At 38.8% G+C, this 17,627-nt stretch overlaps 1 protein-coding gene across 4 annotated transcripts in view; it reads right to left on the minus strand.

The window, feature by feature from the left end:
- HIBCH (3-hydroxyisobutyryl-CoA hydrolase) overlaps window positions 1-17,627 on the minus strand; it is a 122,295-nt gene that overhangs the window by 32,780 nt on the left and 71,888 nt on the right. For all 4 annotated transcript variants that reach the window (XM_031651412.1, XM_031651414.1, XM_031651413.1 and 1 more), the window contains 4 exons: window positions 15,378-15,523; window positions 12,530-12,616; window positions 9,090-9,148; window positions 7,688-7,769 (listed from right to left, as the gene is read on the minus strand). In XM_031651412.1, the coding sequence (XP_031507272.1) occupies window positions 7,688-7,769; window positions 9,090-9,148; window positions 12,530-12,616; window positions 15,378-15,523 (374 nt within the window). The remainder of the gene's footprint in view (window positions 1-7,687; window positions 7,770-9,089; window positions 9,149-12,529; window positions 12,617-15,377; window positions 15,524-17,627) is intronic.

Consider the following 17,627-nt stretch of genomic DNA (forward strand, 5'->3'; position numbering starts at 1 on the left):
CCACAATGGTTGAACTAATTTACACTCCTACCAACAGTGTAAAAGCATTCCTATTTCTCCACATCCTCACCAGTATCTGTTGTTTCCAGACTTTTTAATGATCTCCATTCTAACTGGTATGAGATGGGTTATCTCACTGTGGTTTTGATTTGCATTTCTCTAATGATCAGTGATGATGAACTTGTTTTCGTATGTTGGTTGGCCGCGTAAATGTCTTTGTTTGTTTTGAGACAGAGTCTTGCTCTTGTCACCCAGGCTGGAGGGCAGTAGGGCAATCTTGGCTCACTACAACCTCTGCCTTCCGGGTTCAAGCAATTTTTCTGCCTCAGCCTCCACAGTAGCTGGGATTATAGGCATGCACTACCATGCCTGGCTAATTTTTGTATTTTTAGTAGAGATGCGGTTTCATCATATCAGTCAGCCTAGTCTTGAACTCCTGACCTCATGATCTGCCTGCCATGGCCCCCCAAAGTGCTGGGATTACAGGCGTGAGTCACCATGCCCGGCCATAAATGTCTTCTTTTGAGAAGTGTCTGTTCACATCCTTCATCCACTTTTTGATGGGGTTTTTTCTTGTAAATTTAAGAATCTTGTAGATTCTGGATATTAGATCTTTGTCAGATGGATAGATTGCAAAAATTTTCTCCCATTCTGTGAGTTGCCTGTTCACTCTGATGAGTGTTTCTTTTGCTGCACAGAGCTCTTCAGTTAGATCCTATTTCTCAATTTTGGTTTTTGTTGCAATTGTTTTTGGTGGTTTAGTCATGAAGTCTTTGCCCATGACTACGTTCTGAATGGTATTGCCTAGGTTCTCTTCTAGAGTTTTTATGGTTTTAGGTCTTACGTTTAGGTCTTTAATCCATCTTGAATTAATTTTTGTATAAAGTGTAAGGAAGGGGTCCAATTTCAGTTTTCTGCATATGGCTAGCCAATTTTCCCAACAACATTTATTAAATATGGAATCCTTTCCCCACTGCTTGTTTTTGTCAGGTTTGTTGAAGATCAGATGGTTGTAGGTGTGTAGTGTTATTTCTGAGGTCTCTGTTCTGTTCCATTGGTCTATATATATGTGTTGGTACCACTATACCATGCTGGTTTGGTTACTCTAGCCTTGTAGTACAGTTTGAAGTCAGGTAGCATGATGCCTCCAACTTTGTCCTTTTGGCTTAGGATTCTCTACAGTATACAGGCTCTATTTTGATTCCTTATGAAATTTAAAGTAATTTTTTCTAGATCTGTGAAGAAAGTCAATGGTAGCTTAATGGGAATAGCACTGAATCTAAACACTACTTTGGGCAGTATGGACATTTTCATGATATTGATTCTTCCTATCCATAAGCACAGAATGTTTATCCATTTGTGTCCTTTCTTACTTCCTTGAGCAGTGGTTTGCAGTTCTCCTTTTTTGTTTTTGTTTTGTTTTTGAGACAGAGTTTCCCTCCTCTGCCCAAGCTAGAATGCAATGGTACAGTCTCAGGTCACTGCAACCTCTGCCTCCCGGGCTCAAGTGACTCTCCTGCCTCAGCCTCCTGAGTAGCTGGGATTATAGGCATGTGCCACCACACCCAGCTAATTTTTGTTATTTTTAATAGAGACAGGGTTTCACCATGTTGGCCAGGCTGGTCTTGAACTCCTGACCTCAGGTGATCTGCCCATCTCACCCCCCAAAGGGCTGGGATTACAAGCGTGAGCCCCCGTGCCCAACCTTCACGTCACCTGTAAGTTGTATTCCTATTTTATTTTCTTTGTAGCAATTGTGAATGGAAGTTCACTCATAATTTGGCTATTATTGGTATACAGGAATGCTTGTGATTTTTGCACACTGATTTTGTATCCTGAGACTCTGTTTAACTTGCTTATCAGCTTAAAGTGTTTTGGTGTTGAGACAATGAGGTTTTCTAAATATACAATCATGTCATCTGCAGACAGGGATAATTTGACTTCCTCTCTTCCTATTTGAATACCCTTTCTTTCTTTCTCTTGCCTGATTGCCCTGGCCAGAACTTCCCATACTATGCTGAGTAGGAGTAGTGAGAGAGGGCATTCTGGTCTTGTGCCGGTTTCCAAAGGGAATGCTGCCAGCTTTTGCCCATTCAGTATGATACTGGCTGTGGGTTTGTCATAAACAGCTCTTATTTTTTGAGATATGTTCCATAATACCTAGTAGTTTATTCAGTGTTTTTAGCACGAAGGGGTCAATTTTATTGAACGCCTTTTCTGCATCTATTGTAATCATGCAGTTTTTGTCACTGGTTTTGTTTATGTGATGGATTACATTTATTGATTTGCTTATGTTGAACCAGCTTTGCATCCCAGGGATGAAGCCGACTTGATTGGTGGTGGATAAGCTTTCTGATGTGACCCTGGATTATGTTTGACAGTATTTTACTGAATATTTTCACATTGATGTTTATCAGGGATATTAGCCTGTGTGTGTGTGTGTGTGTGTGTGTGTATGTGTGTATATATATATATATATATATATATTTTTTTTTTTTTTCCCAAGACAGAGTTTTGCCTTGTCGCCTAGGCTGGAGTGCAATGGGGCAATCTCGGCTCGCCACAACGTCTGCCTCCCAGGTTCAAGCAATTCTCCTGCCTCAGCCTCCCGAGTAGCTGGGATTACAGGCATGTGCCACCATGCCCAGCTAATTTTGTATTTTTAGCAGAAATGGGGCTTCTCCATGTTAGTCAGGCTGGTCTTGAACCCTGGACCTCGGGTGATCTGCCCGCCTCAGCCTCCTGAAGTGCTGGGATTACAGGCGTGAGCCACTGCACCCAGCCTTGAAATATTTTTTTTACCCTTGTGTCTCTGCCAGGTTTTGGTATCAGGATGCTGCTGGCCTCATAAAATGAGTTAGGGGGGAGTCCCCCTTTTTGTATTGTTTGGAATATTTTCAGAAGGAATGGCACCAGCTCCTCTTTGTACCTCTGGCAGAATTCGGCTGTGAATCTGTCTAGTCCTGGGCTTTTTTTGATTGGTAGGCCATTAATTATTGCCTCAATTTCAGAACTTGTTATTGGTCTATTTAGGGATTCGACTTCTTCCTGGTTTAGTCCTGGGAAGGTGTATGTGTCCAGGAATTTATCCATTTCTTCTAGATTTTCTAGTTTATTTGTGGAGAGGTGTTTACAGCATTCTCTGATGGTAGTTTGCATTTCTGTGGGATCAGTGGTGATATCCCCTGTATCATTTTTTTTATCGAGTCTATTTGAGTCTTCTCTCTTTTCTTATTAGCCTGGCTAGTGGTCTATTTTGTTAATCTTTTCTAAATCCAGCTCCTGGATTCATTGATTATTTGAAGGGTTTTTTTGTGTCTTTATCTCCTTCAGTTCTGCTTATTTCATGTCTTCTGCTATTTTTTGAATTTGTTTGCTCTTGTTTCTCTAGTTCTTTTAACTGTGATGTAAGGGTGTCGATTTTAGATCTTTTCCACTTTCTGATGTGGGTATATAGTGCTATAAACTTCCCTCTAAACACTGCTTTAGCTGTGTTGTGATTTTGGTACATTGTATCTTTGTTCTCATTGGTTTCAAAGAACTTAATTTATTTCTGCCTTAATTTCGTTATTTACCCAGTAGTCATTCAGGAGCAGGTTGTTCACTTTCCAAGTATTTTGTGGTTTTGAGTGAGTTTCTTAATCCTGAGTTCTAATTTGATTGCACTGTGGTCTGAAAGACTGTTTGTTATGATTTCCGTTCTTTTGCATTTGCTGAGGAGTGTTTTACTTCCAATTATATAGTTGATTTTAGAATAAGTGCTATGTGGTACTGAAAATAATGTATATTACGTTGACTTGGGGTAGAGAGTTCTGTAGATGTCTATTAGGTCCACTTGGTCCAGAACTGAGTTCAAGTCCTGAATATCATTGTTAATTTTCTGTCTCATTGATCTAATATTGAAAGTAGGGTGGTTAAAGTCTCCCAGTATTATTGTCTAGGAGTCTAAGTCTCTTTGTAGGTCTCTAAAAACTTGCTTTATGAAACTGGGTGCTCCTGTATTGGTGCATCTATATTTAGGACAGTTAGCTCTTCTTGTTATATTGATCCCTTTACCATTATGTAATGCCTTTGTCTTTTTTTATTGCTTTTGGTTTCAAGTCTGTTTTATCAGAGACTAGGACTGCAACCCCTGCTTTTTTGCTTTCCATTTGCTTGGTAAATATTCCTCCATCCCTTTATTTTGAACCTGTATGTGTCTCTGCATGTGAGATGGGTCTCTTGAATACAGCACACTGATGGGTCTTGACTCTTTATCCAATTTGCTAGTCTGCGTCTTTTAATTAGTGCATTTAGCCCATTTACATTTCAGGTTAATATTATTATGTGTGAATTTGATCATGTCATCATGATGCTAGTGGGTTATTTTGCCCATTAGTTGATGCAGTTTCTTCATAGTGTTGGTGGTCTTTATAATTTGGTATGTTTTTGTGGTGGCTGGTACCAGTTTTTCTTTTCCATATTTAGTGCTTCCTTCAGAAGCTATTGCAATGCAGGCCTGGTAGTGACAAAAATCCCTCAGCATCTGCTTCTCTGGAAAGGATTTCCTTTCTCCTTCACTTATGAAGCTTAGTTTGGCTGGATATGAAATTCTGGGTTGAAAATTCTTTTCTTCAAGAATGTTGAATATTGGCCCCCACTCTCTTCTGATTGTAAGGTTTCTGCACAGGCATCCGCTGTTAGTCTGATGGGCTTTCCTTTGTAGGTAACCCTACCTTTCTCTCTGGTTGCCCTTAACATTTCTTCCTTCATTTCAACCTTGAAGAATCTGAAGATTATGTGTCTTGGGGTGGCTCTTCTCAAGGAGTATCTTTGTGGTGTTCTCTGTATTTCCTGAATTTGAATGTTGGCTTGTCTTGCTAGATTGGGGAAGTTCTCCTGCACAATATGCTGAAGTGTGTGTTTCGACGTGGCTCCATTCTCCTGTCATTTTCAGGTACACCAATCAATCGTAGGTCTGGTCTTTTCACATAGTCCCACATTTCTTGGAGGCTTTGTTCATTCCTTTTCATTCTTTTTTCTCTAATTTTGTCTTCACATTTAAGTTGATCTTCAATCTCTGATATCCCTTCTTCTGCCTGATTGATTTGATTACTGATACTTGTTCGTCAAGATTTATGTTCTTCTCTAAACTGGTTATTCTAGTTAGCAGTTCCTATAACCTTTTATCAAGGTTCTTAGCTTCCTTGCATTGGTTTAGACCATGCTCCTTCAGCTCAGAGGAGTTTGTTATTACACACCTTCTGAAGCCTACTTCTGTCAATTCATCAAACTCATTTCCATCCAGTTTTGTGCCCTTGCTGGAGAGGAATTGTAATCATTTGGAAGAGAAGAGGCATTATGGTTTTTGGAATTTTCAGCATTGTTGCACTGGCTTTTCCTCATCTTCGTGTGTTTATTTACCTTTGATCTTTGATGCTGATGGCTTCTGAATGGGGTTTTTTGTGTGGGTGTACTTTTTGTTGATGTGAGGTGCTTGCTAAAGACATAGGGAATACAGAATGGGTAGTAGAAGAAGGTAGTCATCAATACTAGTTATGACCATGTGATCAGCCACAGAAATGGAGACTGTAATTGTCATGAGCATTTCCTCCATCTTTTGCTAAACACGTTTGTGCATGTATATACTTACACTAAGAAAATATCTTTATTTCCTTTTCCTTTATCATGTGACATAAGATTTACTGACTTCATATTAGCATTGAAGTACTGTTAACTTTATGTAATAGTATTTGGGTTGGGAACTGGTGCGTTTCTGGTTGTACAAAGGATAGTTGCATTATGTTAGGCATAATTATGACCTTATTATTGTCTTTATTTGAAGCCTCAGGAGATGTGTATGGGTTCAAGTTGACAAGGGGTGGACTTGTGATGGTGAATACTGAGTGTCAATCTGACTGGATTGAAGGATACAAAGTATCGATCCTCCACGTGTCTGTGAGGGTGTTGCTAAAAGAGATTAACATTTGAATCAGTGGGCTGGGCAAGGCAGATCCACCCTTAATCTGATGGGCACAAACTAATCAGCTGCCAGAGAATATAAAGCAGGCAGAAAAATGTGGAAAGGAGAGACTGGCCTAGCCTCCCAGCCTATATCTTTCTCCCATGCTGGATGCTTCCTGTCCTTGAATATCAGACCCCAAGTTCTTCAGTTTTGAGACTCAGACTGGTCTTCCTTGCTCCTTAAGCTTGTAGACAGCCTACTGGTGGACCTTGTGATCATGCAGGTTAATACTTAATAAATTCCCCTTTATATACATATCTCCCATTAATTCTTTCCCTTTAGAGAACCCTAATACACCAACTTAAAGTCAGATTCCTTGAATTACAAAATGACTACGCAAACATTCCTGGAAGTTGTTAACAATAATAATCTACTTTTGTGAGTTAGGGAAATAAATGGCTGGTCTACCTGCTCTAATTTATGCCTATCCTTGAAAGTTAATAAAATTCTAATACTGTATAAGATCCCATGGGACAAATTAACTTTGGATTTCCCCCCTAAGAATACAGTAAAAGGCCCGGTGTGGTGGCTCACGCCTGTAATCCCAGCACTTTGGGAAGCAGAGGTGGGTGAATCACTTGAGCCCAGGAGGTCAAGACCAGCCTGGCCAACATGGTGAAACCCTGTCTCTACAAAAAAATACAAAAAATTAGCTACGCGTGGTGGCACACGCCCATAGTCCCAGCTACTCAGGAGGCTGAGGTGTGAAGATTGCTTGAGCCTGGGAGGCTGAGGCTGCAGTGAGTTGTGATTGCACCACTGTCCTCCAGCCTGGGCAACAGGGCAAGATTCTGTCTCAAAAAAAGGAAAACAAACAAAAAAATACAGTGACAATGGAGGAAATGTTTTCACCTTTACAGGTAAGACTATTAAAATGTTTTCTCAATATGTTTCCTGACAACTGAAATGCTATGATTACATCTATAAACAGAAAAACATTATGGAATCATGATGTAGAGCTTAAAGTAATTTTATATATATATATGAAAAATGCAATCAGATGAAGTACCTTTTAAGTAAAAGGAAACATACCTTTTCTTTCCTTCGTCTAGAAGTCTGAAATACTCCAAGTTTCATAATCATACTAGAGGTCCATGAATGTCAATACCTAGTATGTACACATTTATACAAAAATGGCTCTTCTCCTAACAGTTGAGTTATGTGTCAAAAAGATCAAAGTGTACCTAACACAGAAACACTACATAAGACTCAGCTATGGCAAGAGATGGAGTCTCTCACTTGTTTAAAACCATCGCTTTTTAATTTAAAAGAAAGACCATATTAAGTAGAATTTATAGATCGATGTCACAATTGCAATGTATCATAAGGTGACTATTCTCCAGTGACCCAGCCCTTCTAATTAAAGTGTCCCTAAAAACCTTCCTCCATAAGACAAGGAGGACTATTTGGAAATGAAGCATGCTTACTAAAGTCCTCTGTTACATTCAAAGGACATAAAACTAGATTGGCTTTGCCCTCAACGACCAGCAGGTAGACATGGCACTTGGATTTAGGTCAAAGTTAGTAGAACTGATTTCTGAAGCTCACCTAAATTTGGGAAAAAAGAAAACACAATGCGTGGGCTATGTCACCACCAATGGAGCACGAATACCCCCTTAGAGAGGCTTCCCTGTCACCAGACTTCACTGTGTTCAGTCAGGACAGAAAGGATTCCAATATTACCTTCAATTGCTCTAGGGCAAAAGATGAACCATCTTGCTTTAAGTTTTCAATGATTTCTTCCACAGTATTGGCTGAAAAACAACTATAAAAAAAGGAAATGTGACTTCACCAATGTGTAAGTGATTTCCTATTTCTAACATACTGATGGATCTGAACATAGGCTTTCCCACACCTCTGTTTCAATAATGAAGAATTGTCTAACCTCTTTAACAGGACGTAAAAAGAAAGAGAGCACTGCTTCTCTGGGTAAGCATTTGCAGTCTACCTTCACTAACAAAATAAAATCTAAATTTTATTTTTTCTTTTGCATTTTTGCATCTATTATATTTCCATATAAAGAGATAATTCAACAATCAAACATTGATGCTTCTAAATTGTAGAGATGGTTGTCTTATTTTCTAATACTTTTCCTCCTATTTCCCAAAGCCAGTCTGTCAATCTCTCAAATCACTGCACAACACCTTTTTTGCTAATCAGCTTGTCAAGACTTTCAGAGAAGATGAATTTAAAAAGGTAAAAGTTAATTCAATTATTATTTTCTAGCTTCTCTTCCCCACTTAAAAAAAAAAGATATTTTGCACAAATATAAATTCAAATCACTGCACAAAATCTTTTTACTGTTCAGCTTAAGATCTTCAGAGAAGATGAATTTACAAAAATAAAAGTTAATTCAATTATTATTTTCTAGCTGTTCTTCCCCCACTTAAAAAAAAAAAAGGTATTTTGTACTAGGATGAATTCTCATGGTCTCATGGTAGATGACTTAAATATAATGAATTTATTTCGCCCAGAAAGAGAGGGAAAGAAGCTACTTTCAAAGGTAAGTGAAAAAAAGTCCTATGCTGGCCAGGCATCACGCCTGCAGTCCTAGCACTTTGAGAGGTCGAGGAGGACGAATCACCTTAGATCAGGAGTTGGACACCAGCCTGGCCAACATGGCGAAACCCTGTCTCTACTGAAAATACAAAAGTTAGCCAGGCATGGTAGCAGGTGCATGTAGTCCCAGCTACTCAGGAAGTTGAGGCATAAGAATTGCTTGAACCCGGAAGGTGGAGGTTGCAGTGAGCTGAGATTGTACCACTGCCTGGGGGACAGAGCCTGGAGGACAGAGCGAGGGACAGGAGAGGACAAGACAAGACAGAAAAAAAAAAGAAAAGAAAAGGAAAAAAAGAAAGAAAGAAAAGAAAAGACAGAAAGGAAAGAAAGAAGAAAGGAAAATAAAAAAGAAAAGAAAAAAAGGAAAGGAAAGGAAAGGAAGGAAAGAAAACGCTATACTATCTGATCTCAGAATTCAGTGCACTATCAAACACAGTGTAATTAAAATGGTAATTACAATGTTAGTAAATTCATTTTAACATAGTCTTTCCAAAGGAATATATAACTGAGATCTCTTTTTAGGTACCTGTTTATTTTGTCCATGTGTTCCTCAAGCATAAAAGACTTGTCTCGATCAATCTTAGACTGTTTGAAAAGAAAAATTTTTTAGTAACTTTGAACACAATTTTTTAATCCTTAAAAATTCATATTTAATGATACCCTTTGTGAAAGAGTGTCACTTGTCACTTTCAGTCAAATTACATCTAACTGTCTCATAAATAACTACCACTGTATGATCAAAATTCAGACAGCATGTAGAACTCTAGACTAGCTCTTAAAAGTATCAACAGCAAAAATGTTTTAGTATTATTATTTACATGTATAAATATATGTAACCACTATTACATTTAACACATTATCATTAAAATACATCTGTGAATTTAAGGACTGTAAGGGACCTGAAAGGTCAACCTGCCCAAATTTCCATCCTAGTCAGAAATTCCCACCATATGCCTGGTATGCCTGCAGCTCTGACCTTCAGGGAGAGAAAACAGCACCTCTCAAGGAGGAGCTCACAAATGCTGGAACAACTGAGTAATTAGGTTTCTGTTGTTAATTCTGGAACAAAAACCAACGCTACCATGTTTACAGTTCTAGTTAATCTGTTTCACCTTAACCACTTCTCACATGACACAATTTTGTGTCCCCTCATGATCCAGGTCCTTCTTATGGTCAAGTTCCAGTTTATCAAGGTCATTCTCCCAAGTACAGGACATTTATCTTAGCTGCAAGTGTGGCTGGATGGTAGCAAAGTACAAGAGGGTTCTGCAGGCCCTTGATTGCTTTGGATATACTTTTCTTAATTGGACTAACTCTGAGTTAGTGTTGAGACAGGCCTATGATTGCAACTGATTCACACTAAGCTCCAATTAAATAAGACTTTTTTTTTTTTTTAACCTGTTCCATTGTAGGCTGTTTCTTCTATTCTGTACTTAATGAATTTAGTACTTTGGGTTAAAACACAAGATTTGCACTTATCTTTTTTAAATTTCACATTGTTACTATTGGGCAGATCACTCTAAACTCTAAGGGTTGTTTTTTCATCCATATTCTTTTTCCTAATTTATTTTTCTCAGTTCTAAATCAACTTGATCAAAATGTTATCAGTGGTCTCCAAATCACTTGCGAAACATACTGAATAACTCTAAGATGACTTCCCTACAAACTAACTCCTATACATTTAGTAGAACTCTTTGATAAGCCCGTCAACCCCCACAAACCATAATTCATCCCATATTTACTCAATTCGACAGCAGGAGACTATCAAATGCTCTGATAAAAACAAGTGAAATCCTCATGCACTGTGTATTCATATTCTCTCCACCAAGTACTTGGTGGCCCTGCCAATCTGTACTCCTGTTCTTCAGTTCTGGGTAATTTTTTTGGTACTATTTCTCTAAATATTTCCTCCCCTCCATTTTCTCTATTATGCATTCCTAATAATTAGATTTTGGACCTCTTGGAATAATACCTCTAGAGTTTTCCATTCTCTCCCTTTCTATTTCATTATCCTTTTCTGTTAGAGTTTTCCTCAACCACGGATTTTCATCTGTTCCGGGTTTTTTATTCCCCACTTTTGTTATCATTTTTAAAATTTTACAGGCATAACCAGTACCAAGGTCAGCCAGTAGCCATCAACATCTAGGCAAGGCCCTCCAGCAGCAAAACAATTATGACTCACTGAAAGCCCAGATGATCATTAGTAGTTTTAGTCAAATTATTTTATAATTATAAATTAGTAAGATATGTACCTGTGTTTAGAAATGATGCTCCTGCATACTCAACATAGTACAGTGTAAAAGTTTTTATGAGTGCTGGAAAACCAAAACATTCATGTGACTAGCTAGCTTTATTGCCATGGTGTGGAACCAAATTCAGATTATCTGAGGCATGCCTATATTATTCTTTGAATTATCTTTATAACATCTGTTGTTAACAGGTAAAATATTTTCCTCTTATCTCAAGATAACAGTTATAGATTGGTGTTTGTCTTGCATTAACTGTTTCCTTCCAGTGCCTTTGTTGTTTGTTTTGGCCTAGGAATATTTGTTTTTCTATGCAAAGCACTAAAATTAGGAAGCTTTGTGTCTAATGTCAATTGCAGTTGTGGGATTCTCAATTGTATGATACACTGTAAGATGATCAGGCAAGATGTGTTAAGGGGTCCATTAATTTCAATGTCTATGGGTTTTTCTTTTCTTCCAATGTATCGCTTAGGAGTGGGGTGGGATGCAGCGGTTCTGCAAGCCAACTAGGGAAAAGGGACAGAGGTCTTCCAATTCAGTATGTCTCACCTCTCTTCAGTACAGTACTTCGCCAATCTCTACTGTCAGCTAGACCTGCCTGATTTGGTTTCTCTAAGGAGTAAGTCCTACTCTTCCGCCAGGCTACTGGAAGATAGCTACTCTTAGTTGTACAAGAAGACTTGTGGAGGGGCCCAGCGCAGTGCTCATGCCTGTAATCCCAGCACTTTGGGAAGCCGAGGAGGGTGGATCATTTGAGGTCACAAGTTCAAAACCAGCCTGGCCAACATGGTGACACCCTGTCTCTACTAAAATACAAAAATTAGCTGGGCATGGTGGCGCACGCCTGTAATCCCAGTTACTCAAGAGGCTGAGGCATGAGAATCACTTGAATCTGGAAGGCGGAGGTTGCCATGAACGGAGATTGCGCCACTGCACTCCAGTCTGGGTGACAGAGCTAGATTGTTTCAAAAAAAAACAAACTTACAGTAAATCCTCCTGCTTTTCTGCCCCATTCTACACACTAGTCTTCAGAGGGACTTGGTCCCTTTAAAAGGGTCTACAGCAAGAATCAGCTGACTTCTTACTGGCTTTCAGAGTTCTTTGGTTTAAGTTAGCAGCACTCATCCTGCTGATTTCAAGCTTCCAAAATACTAACATCTCATGTCTGCCACTGTCTCCTCTTCTGTTCTACTTCTCTTTGTGGGTTTGTGCCTTTTTTATTCACTTATTACAATTTTGAATGGTGTTTTAGGAGGCAGCATGTATTCAATCATGTTTAACTAGAAGTATAGAGTGTTTTTAAAGATTCTTGGCTCTTACGAGAAAATTTAAGTCAGACAACGTAAGGAATTAAAAATACATGCCGTAATATACTTTATTAAATATAAATAAATGTCAAGAGTTTGCAGCTCCACCAATAGCGTTAACATTGAACACCTTTTACAGAAATGCCAAAACCCTTGCCAAGATTGATCACAAGGTTATGCACTGAAGTTAACCAGCAGTGGGAAGACAGCTATGCAGCTGCACAGGAAAGAAGTCATCTTATTAGCTGGCTATACTAACAACTGTGAAGCACTGATTCTTCCACCACGCTTTAAATAAATCCTTAGTACATTTATTTATATTTACAAACTATAATATTCACCAATTGCTAGTTTTTAAATTACTTCCCCTCCCCATGAATTAAAACCTGAGGTTAGAATATTAACAAGATTACCTCTGTATGGTAATTTTCTAAGACAGATGCAATATTTTCTTTTGAAGGAGATTTCAAGGCTAACAAATCTTCCTCTAACATGGCCAACTAAAGGGGAGGGGGAAAAAAAGGAAAGATCTGAGATCCAATAGAAACAGAAAGTTTTATAAAATCTCATCTTCTTTTTTAGAATTCTTGACTTTAAATTATGATGCTCTCTCTTCAGGTGAATCACTGAAAGAAATTTTGACTTAAGTTGAATGAACAGGTATTCCCATACAGCAAATCTAGCCTTCAAAGGAATTAAAAAAGATGGAAGAAATTAAGGAGGAGAAATAGAGACATTTATCTTTGTTTCTCTCAGCCTATTGAGTACTTGGAACCAAAGACCTACATCATAAATTTTATTTTATTTTTAATTAATTTTAACCAAAATTGCCACAAATGATTAGTGGCTACCACAGTCAACGCACAACACTATAATGCAGCTTCACTTATTTCTCCATCTAATCCCTCACTTAATCTACCCTACACTGAGCCAAATAGGACTTTATACTATTCCCCAAACATAGCTAATGCTTTCTTGCCCCTGTGATTTCATTAGAAGTTTCCTTTACCTGACAATACCTTTTCCTGATAATACTCACCTTAAGGCCGGCTGTATTGCAACCTTTATGAAAAGGCTTCTAGTCCTTTCTTACAGGTAAGCTCTTCCTCCTTTCAATTCTTTAAGTATTTTCTTTGTATTGTTTTTACACTTACCACTTTACCTCTGCCAGATGAGAAAGATGGTTATTTATCTTTTGTACCCACTTCTAATTGCATCCCCAAAGTACATTCCTCTTTTTCATATCCTCTACAGGCCCTGAGGATGTCTGTCTACTCATTGCAGATACTAGTATTGAACACACTGACAAAGAAAGGGGTTATGCATCAGCTCTCTCTTATCCTAAACTAAATTCCACTGTAATTAAGGGTGTCCCTTTTACACAGGATAATCGCATGCCCATGTTTGCTTCCTGTTATAGCTCAAGGGAAGCATGAGACTACTCAATGTGACTGAGGATGCCCACAACACAAAGATCTGAATCTTTGGCCAAACGTGACAGAAGGCCTTCATAACAGTGTACAGAGACAACCTTCAATTTTGTATGCTTCATACATTTTACAGAATCTGTAACAGTGTGAGAAACAAGACCAAAGTTCATCAACATAAAAATTTCCACAGTCAGTTTATAAAGTTTGTGAAGATAATTCTATTAGTGACCAAACAGTACATTTTTATACTATCCAGCTGTTTTACTTCAATGGCCAAAGAGGACGTGTGAGAATAAACCATCATCATTTGTAAAACGTCCTTGGGGGGACTCACATGATAGTCCAACTGTCAGTATGATCTCTGGCATCCTTACCCAAAACAGAAGAATGTTACAGATATGAGGATAAAAAGGGTCATCCTTTGTAATATAAAAGAGACTCTCAATGAAAAATCTGGTCACCTCTAAAAATATAAAACTGCATTAAAAGTATTAATAATAATTAAATTTGGAGTGTTTACTATACGTCAGTTACTGGGCTAAGCATGTAACATAAATTTTCTAATTTAATTTTTATAGCTTTCCTTCCCATATCCTAAAACACCCTTCCTTTCAGATCAACTATTGATCTGATGACCATGTGCTTCCTTGGAAGCTGACTTTACCCCACAGATCCAAGGATAGAGCATGCATTACCTAGGATAGGCCAGAAGGTATATTCTACCTACTCATATGGTTCAGGAATAAGATAAGCCAGTTCAGTCAGAGTGAACTAAGCCAGGTGAAGCAAAATACGTCCTAAGTCTCTTGCTGGGAATTCTGAGGCAAAACTACCTTGAATTGGGTCTTCTGTCACATGTAACACAAGGAGTTTCAATGACTATGTAATAGTGTCATCTCCATTCTGCAGATAGGAAAATGGGGGTCAAGAGAGGCTGACTTCCAGTTAAGATTTAAACTCAGACTATTTACATATTCTTTTCCACTATGTTATCCTGTGCTGAGAAAATTGGCCACACTGGTTTTTTTTGTTTTTTTTTTGTTTTTTTTTTGTTTTTTAAAAAGCAAAGATAAGTAACATGTGTTCCTTGTAACAGATGTATTTCAGAAAAGTCAAAGTCAATTACTTTCAATGCACTAGGGAAACTCATAACCAAAAGAAGCCTTCAAAATGTCTTCAAATAAAGGCTATCTTTTTATATATAAATTTAGATTTGTACATATTAGACTTTCTTAAGGTAGGCATGACTTTTGATTTAAGAGACTCTACTTGTTCACTTAAAAATACTCACTAAAGGGCCGGGCGCGGTGGCTCAAGCCTGTAATCCCAGCACTTTGGGAGGCCGAGACGGGCGGATCACAAGGTCAGGATATCGAGACCATCCTGGCTAACACGGCGAAACCCCGTCTCTACTAAAAACACAAAAAATTAGCCGGGCGAGGTGGCGGCGCCTGTGGTCCCAGCTACTCGGGAGGCTGAGGCAGGAGAATGGCGGGAACCCGGGAGGCGGAGCTTGCAGTGAGCTGAGATCTGGCCACTGCACTCCAGCCTGGGCGACAGAGCGAGACTCCGTCTCAAAAAAAAAAAAAATACTCACTAAAGGTACCAACCCTGAATCCAGGTATCATTATCTCCAGTTTGCATATGAGGAAACAGAATTAGACAGCTTATGCACTTTCTCCAAGGTATCACAGCTATAAACTAAGAGGTCCAGGATTCACACCACGATTTCACCAAAAGTCTGTGGATCTCAACCACCCACTGTACCTTCCCACGCACTATTTTGTCTTGTTATTCCAACAATACAAAATGCAAACATCCGAAAAAGTACCTTTTCAGAATCTACAAAGTGTGTAGCAATTCCTGCTCTGTACACATCTCTTCCTTTTAGTCTGAATCCTGTTAATGCAAGGAAGTAACCAAGTTTTCCTTGAAGTCGTGGCAAGAAATAACCTCCACCCACATCAGGGAACAGTCCTGTAATTAAATGTAACAAAAAGAGATAATGGTGATTCAAATGAAAAAGATAAATATAACCTCTTTGCTGTAGATCACACAATCATTTCTCTCTGGAGCTTGAATATACATTACAAATATTATTAAACTAAATACTATACAGTGCTATCAATATCACAAAAGACTTGCTATAATAAACCGTACTAACTTGGGTATTTTTCAAAACCTTCATGTCTCATTTCTATAGAAGTCAGTGAAGTATTTGATGACACAATGTTTTGTATATTAGAAGTATGTTACCTAAATTTTCTCACCACTGATTTACTTTTGAAGAATCTCCAAAATAGGCAAAAATTTCAAAAAACTATTTCCAAATCAGCACAGGAAAAAAATACATAATCTATGGCCTACTATAGCAAAATTATTACCATTTAAATCATTTCCCAAACTTAGTCAATTATCTAATATTCAAGATGTTTAAATACTGATGCAATAACCATGAGTCCTACTAAATGAACAGGTTTATACCTAATAAAATCATTTGTATTTACCTTTTTCTTAACCACCAGTATTTAAAAATTCTCTACTGGTAACAACTGAAAATAGCATACAAGGCCAGGTACCTGGCTCACGCCTGTAATCCCAGCACTTTGGGAGGCCGGGAGGCCAAGAAGGGCTGATCACCTGAGGTCAGGAGTTCGAGACCAGCCTGGCCAACATGGTGAAACCTTGTCTCTACTAAAATTACAAAAATTAGCCAGGCATGGTGGCACATGCCTGTAATCCCACCTACTGGGGAGGCTGAGGCAGGAGAATCACTTGAACCCAGGAGGCAGAGGTTGCAGTGATCCGAGATCACGCCACTGCGCTCCAGCCTGGGCAACAGAGCAAGACTCTATGTCAAATAAAAATAATTAATAATAAAATAAATAAAATAGCACATATACAAGTAGTTACCAGCATATTCCTTTGGGTGTTTAAGATCTTAAACAAATGTGACCCTCTAGTTTTATAATTTATGTAACTGTTCTGAAGTTTCCTTTAATTATGTTGGGATAAAAATGCAAACACTAAAATTCTCTCCAGTTCTACTTTACAAAAAGGTTCTAGACTTAAAAGAAAAAGCATCATGCTCCTGTAAACAGAAATATCTCTTAGTACCTCAAACTAGCTAGGTCTCAAGTTAAACTCATAACTTCCCCGTGCCATTCCCACAATCTTCCTCCAGCATCACCTACCTCAATAAAGGATGCAACCATCCATCCTTGACACTTTCTCACACCATCCCCTTAATCCCCATCAGTGATCACGTCTTATTGATTTCCCCTCCAAACTGTTCTCCACACAATAGCCAAATCTGATCTTTTTAAAACACAAATCCTTACTAGAGTCTTGCATTCCACTGCTTAAAACCCTCCCATGGCTGCCTATTTCTTCTGGATTAAAACAAACACCTTTATCAAAGTCTTCAAGGCCCCTTACCACTTCTTCCACTACATCCCTTACTACTCACTCCCTATACTCCAGCCACTCTGGTTCTTCTTTCAGTTCCCTAACATTCTACACTCTTTCCTGCCCCAGAGCCTTAGCAGCATGCTGCCCAAGTGGAAAAACGCTCCATCCTGACAACACGTTCTTCTCTTCCAGGGTACCACATTCTCTCTTTTTTCCCCCTTGCCCCAATTCTGCTTCTTTTCAGTCTCCCTCACTGACGCCACCTCCTCTGCTTGACCTCTTGCTCACTGCGCCTAAGCTCCATATTAGGCTATCTCCTCTTTCCTACATACACATTTCCCTTAACTCCTATGACTTTAGATAGCATCTATATGCTGATTACTCCCTGCTATGGACTGCACTGTGTCCTTTCGAAAAGTCCTATGTTGAAGCCCTAACCCTGATGTAACTGTATATGGAAGCAGGGCCTTTGAAGAGGTAATTAAGGTTAAGTGAGGTCATAAGGGTGGGGTCCTAATCCAACAGGACTGGTGTCCTTATAAGAGGAGGAAGAAATACCAGGGATGCATGTGAACAGAGAAAAGGCCATATGAGGACAGAGCAAGAAGGCAGCGGTTTATAAGCCATGGAGAGAGGGCTCAAGAGAACCATCTGCTGATACCTTGATCTC

This window comes from Papio anubis, chromosome 10 (genome assembly GCF_008728515.1).
Source record: "Papio anubis isolate 15944 chromosome 10, Panubis1.0, whole genome shotgun sequence".
Classification (NCBI taxonomy): Eukaryota; Metazoa; Chordata; class Mammalia; order Primates; family Cercopithecidae; genus Papio; species Papio anubis.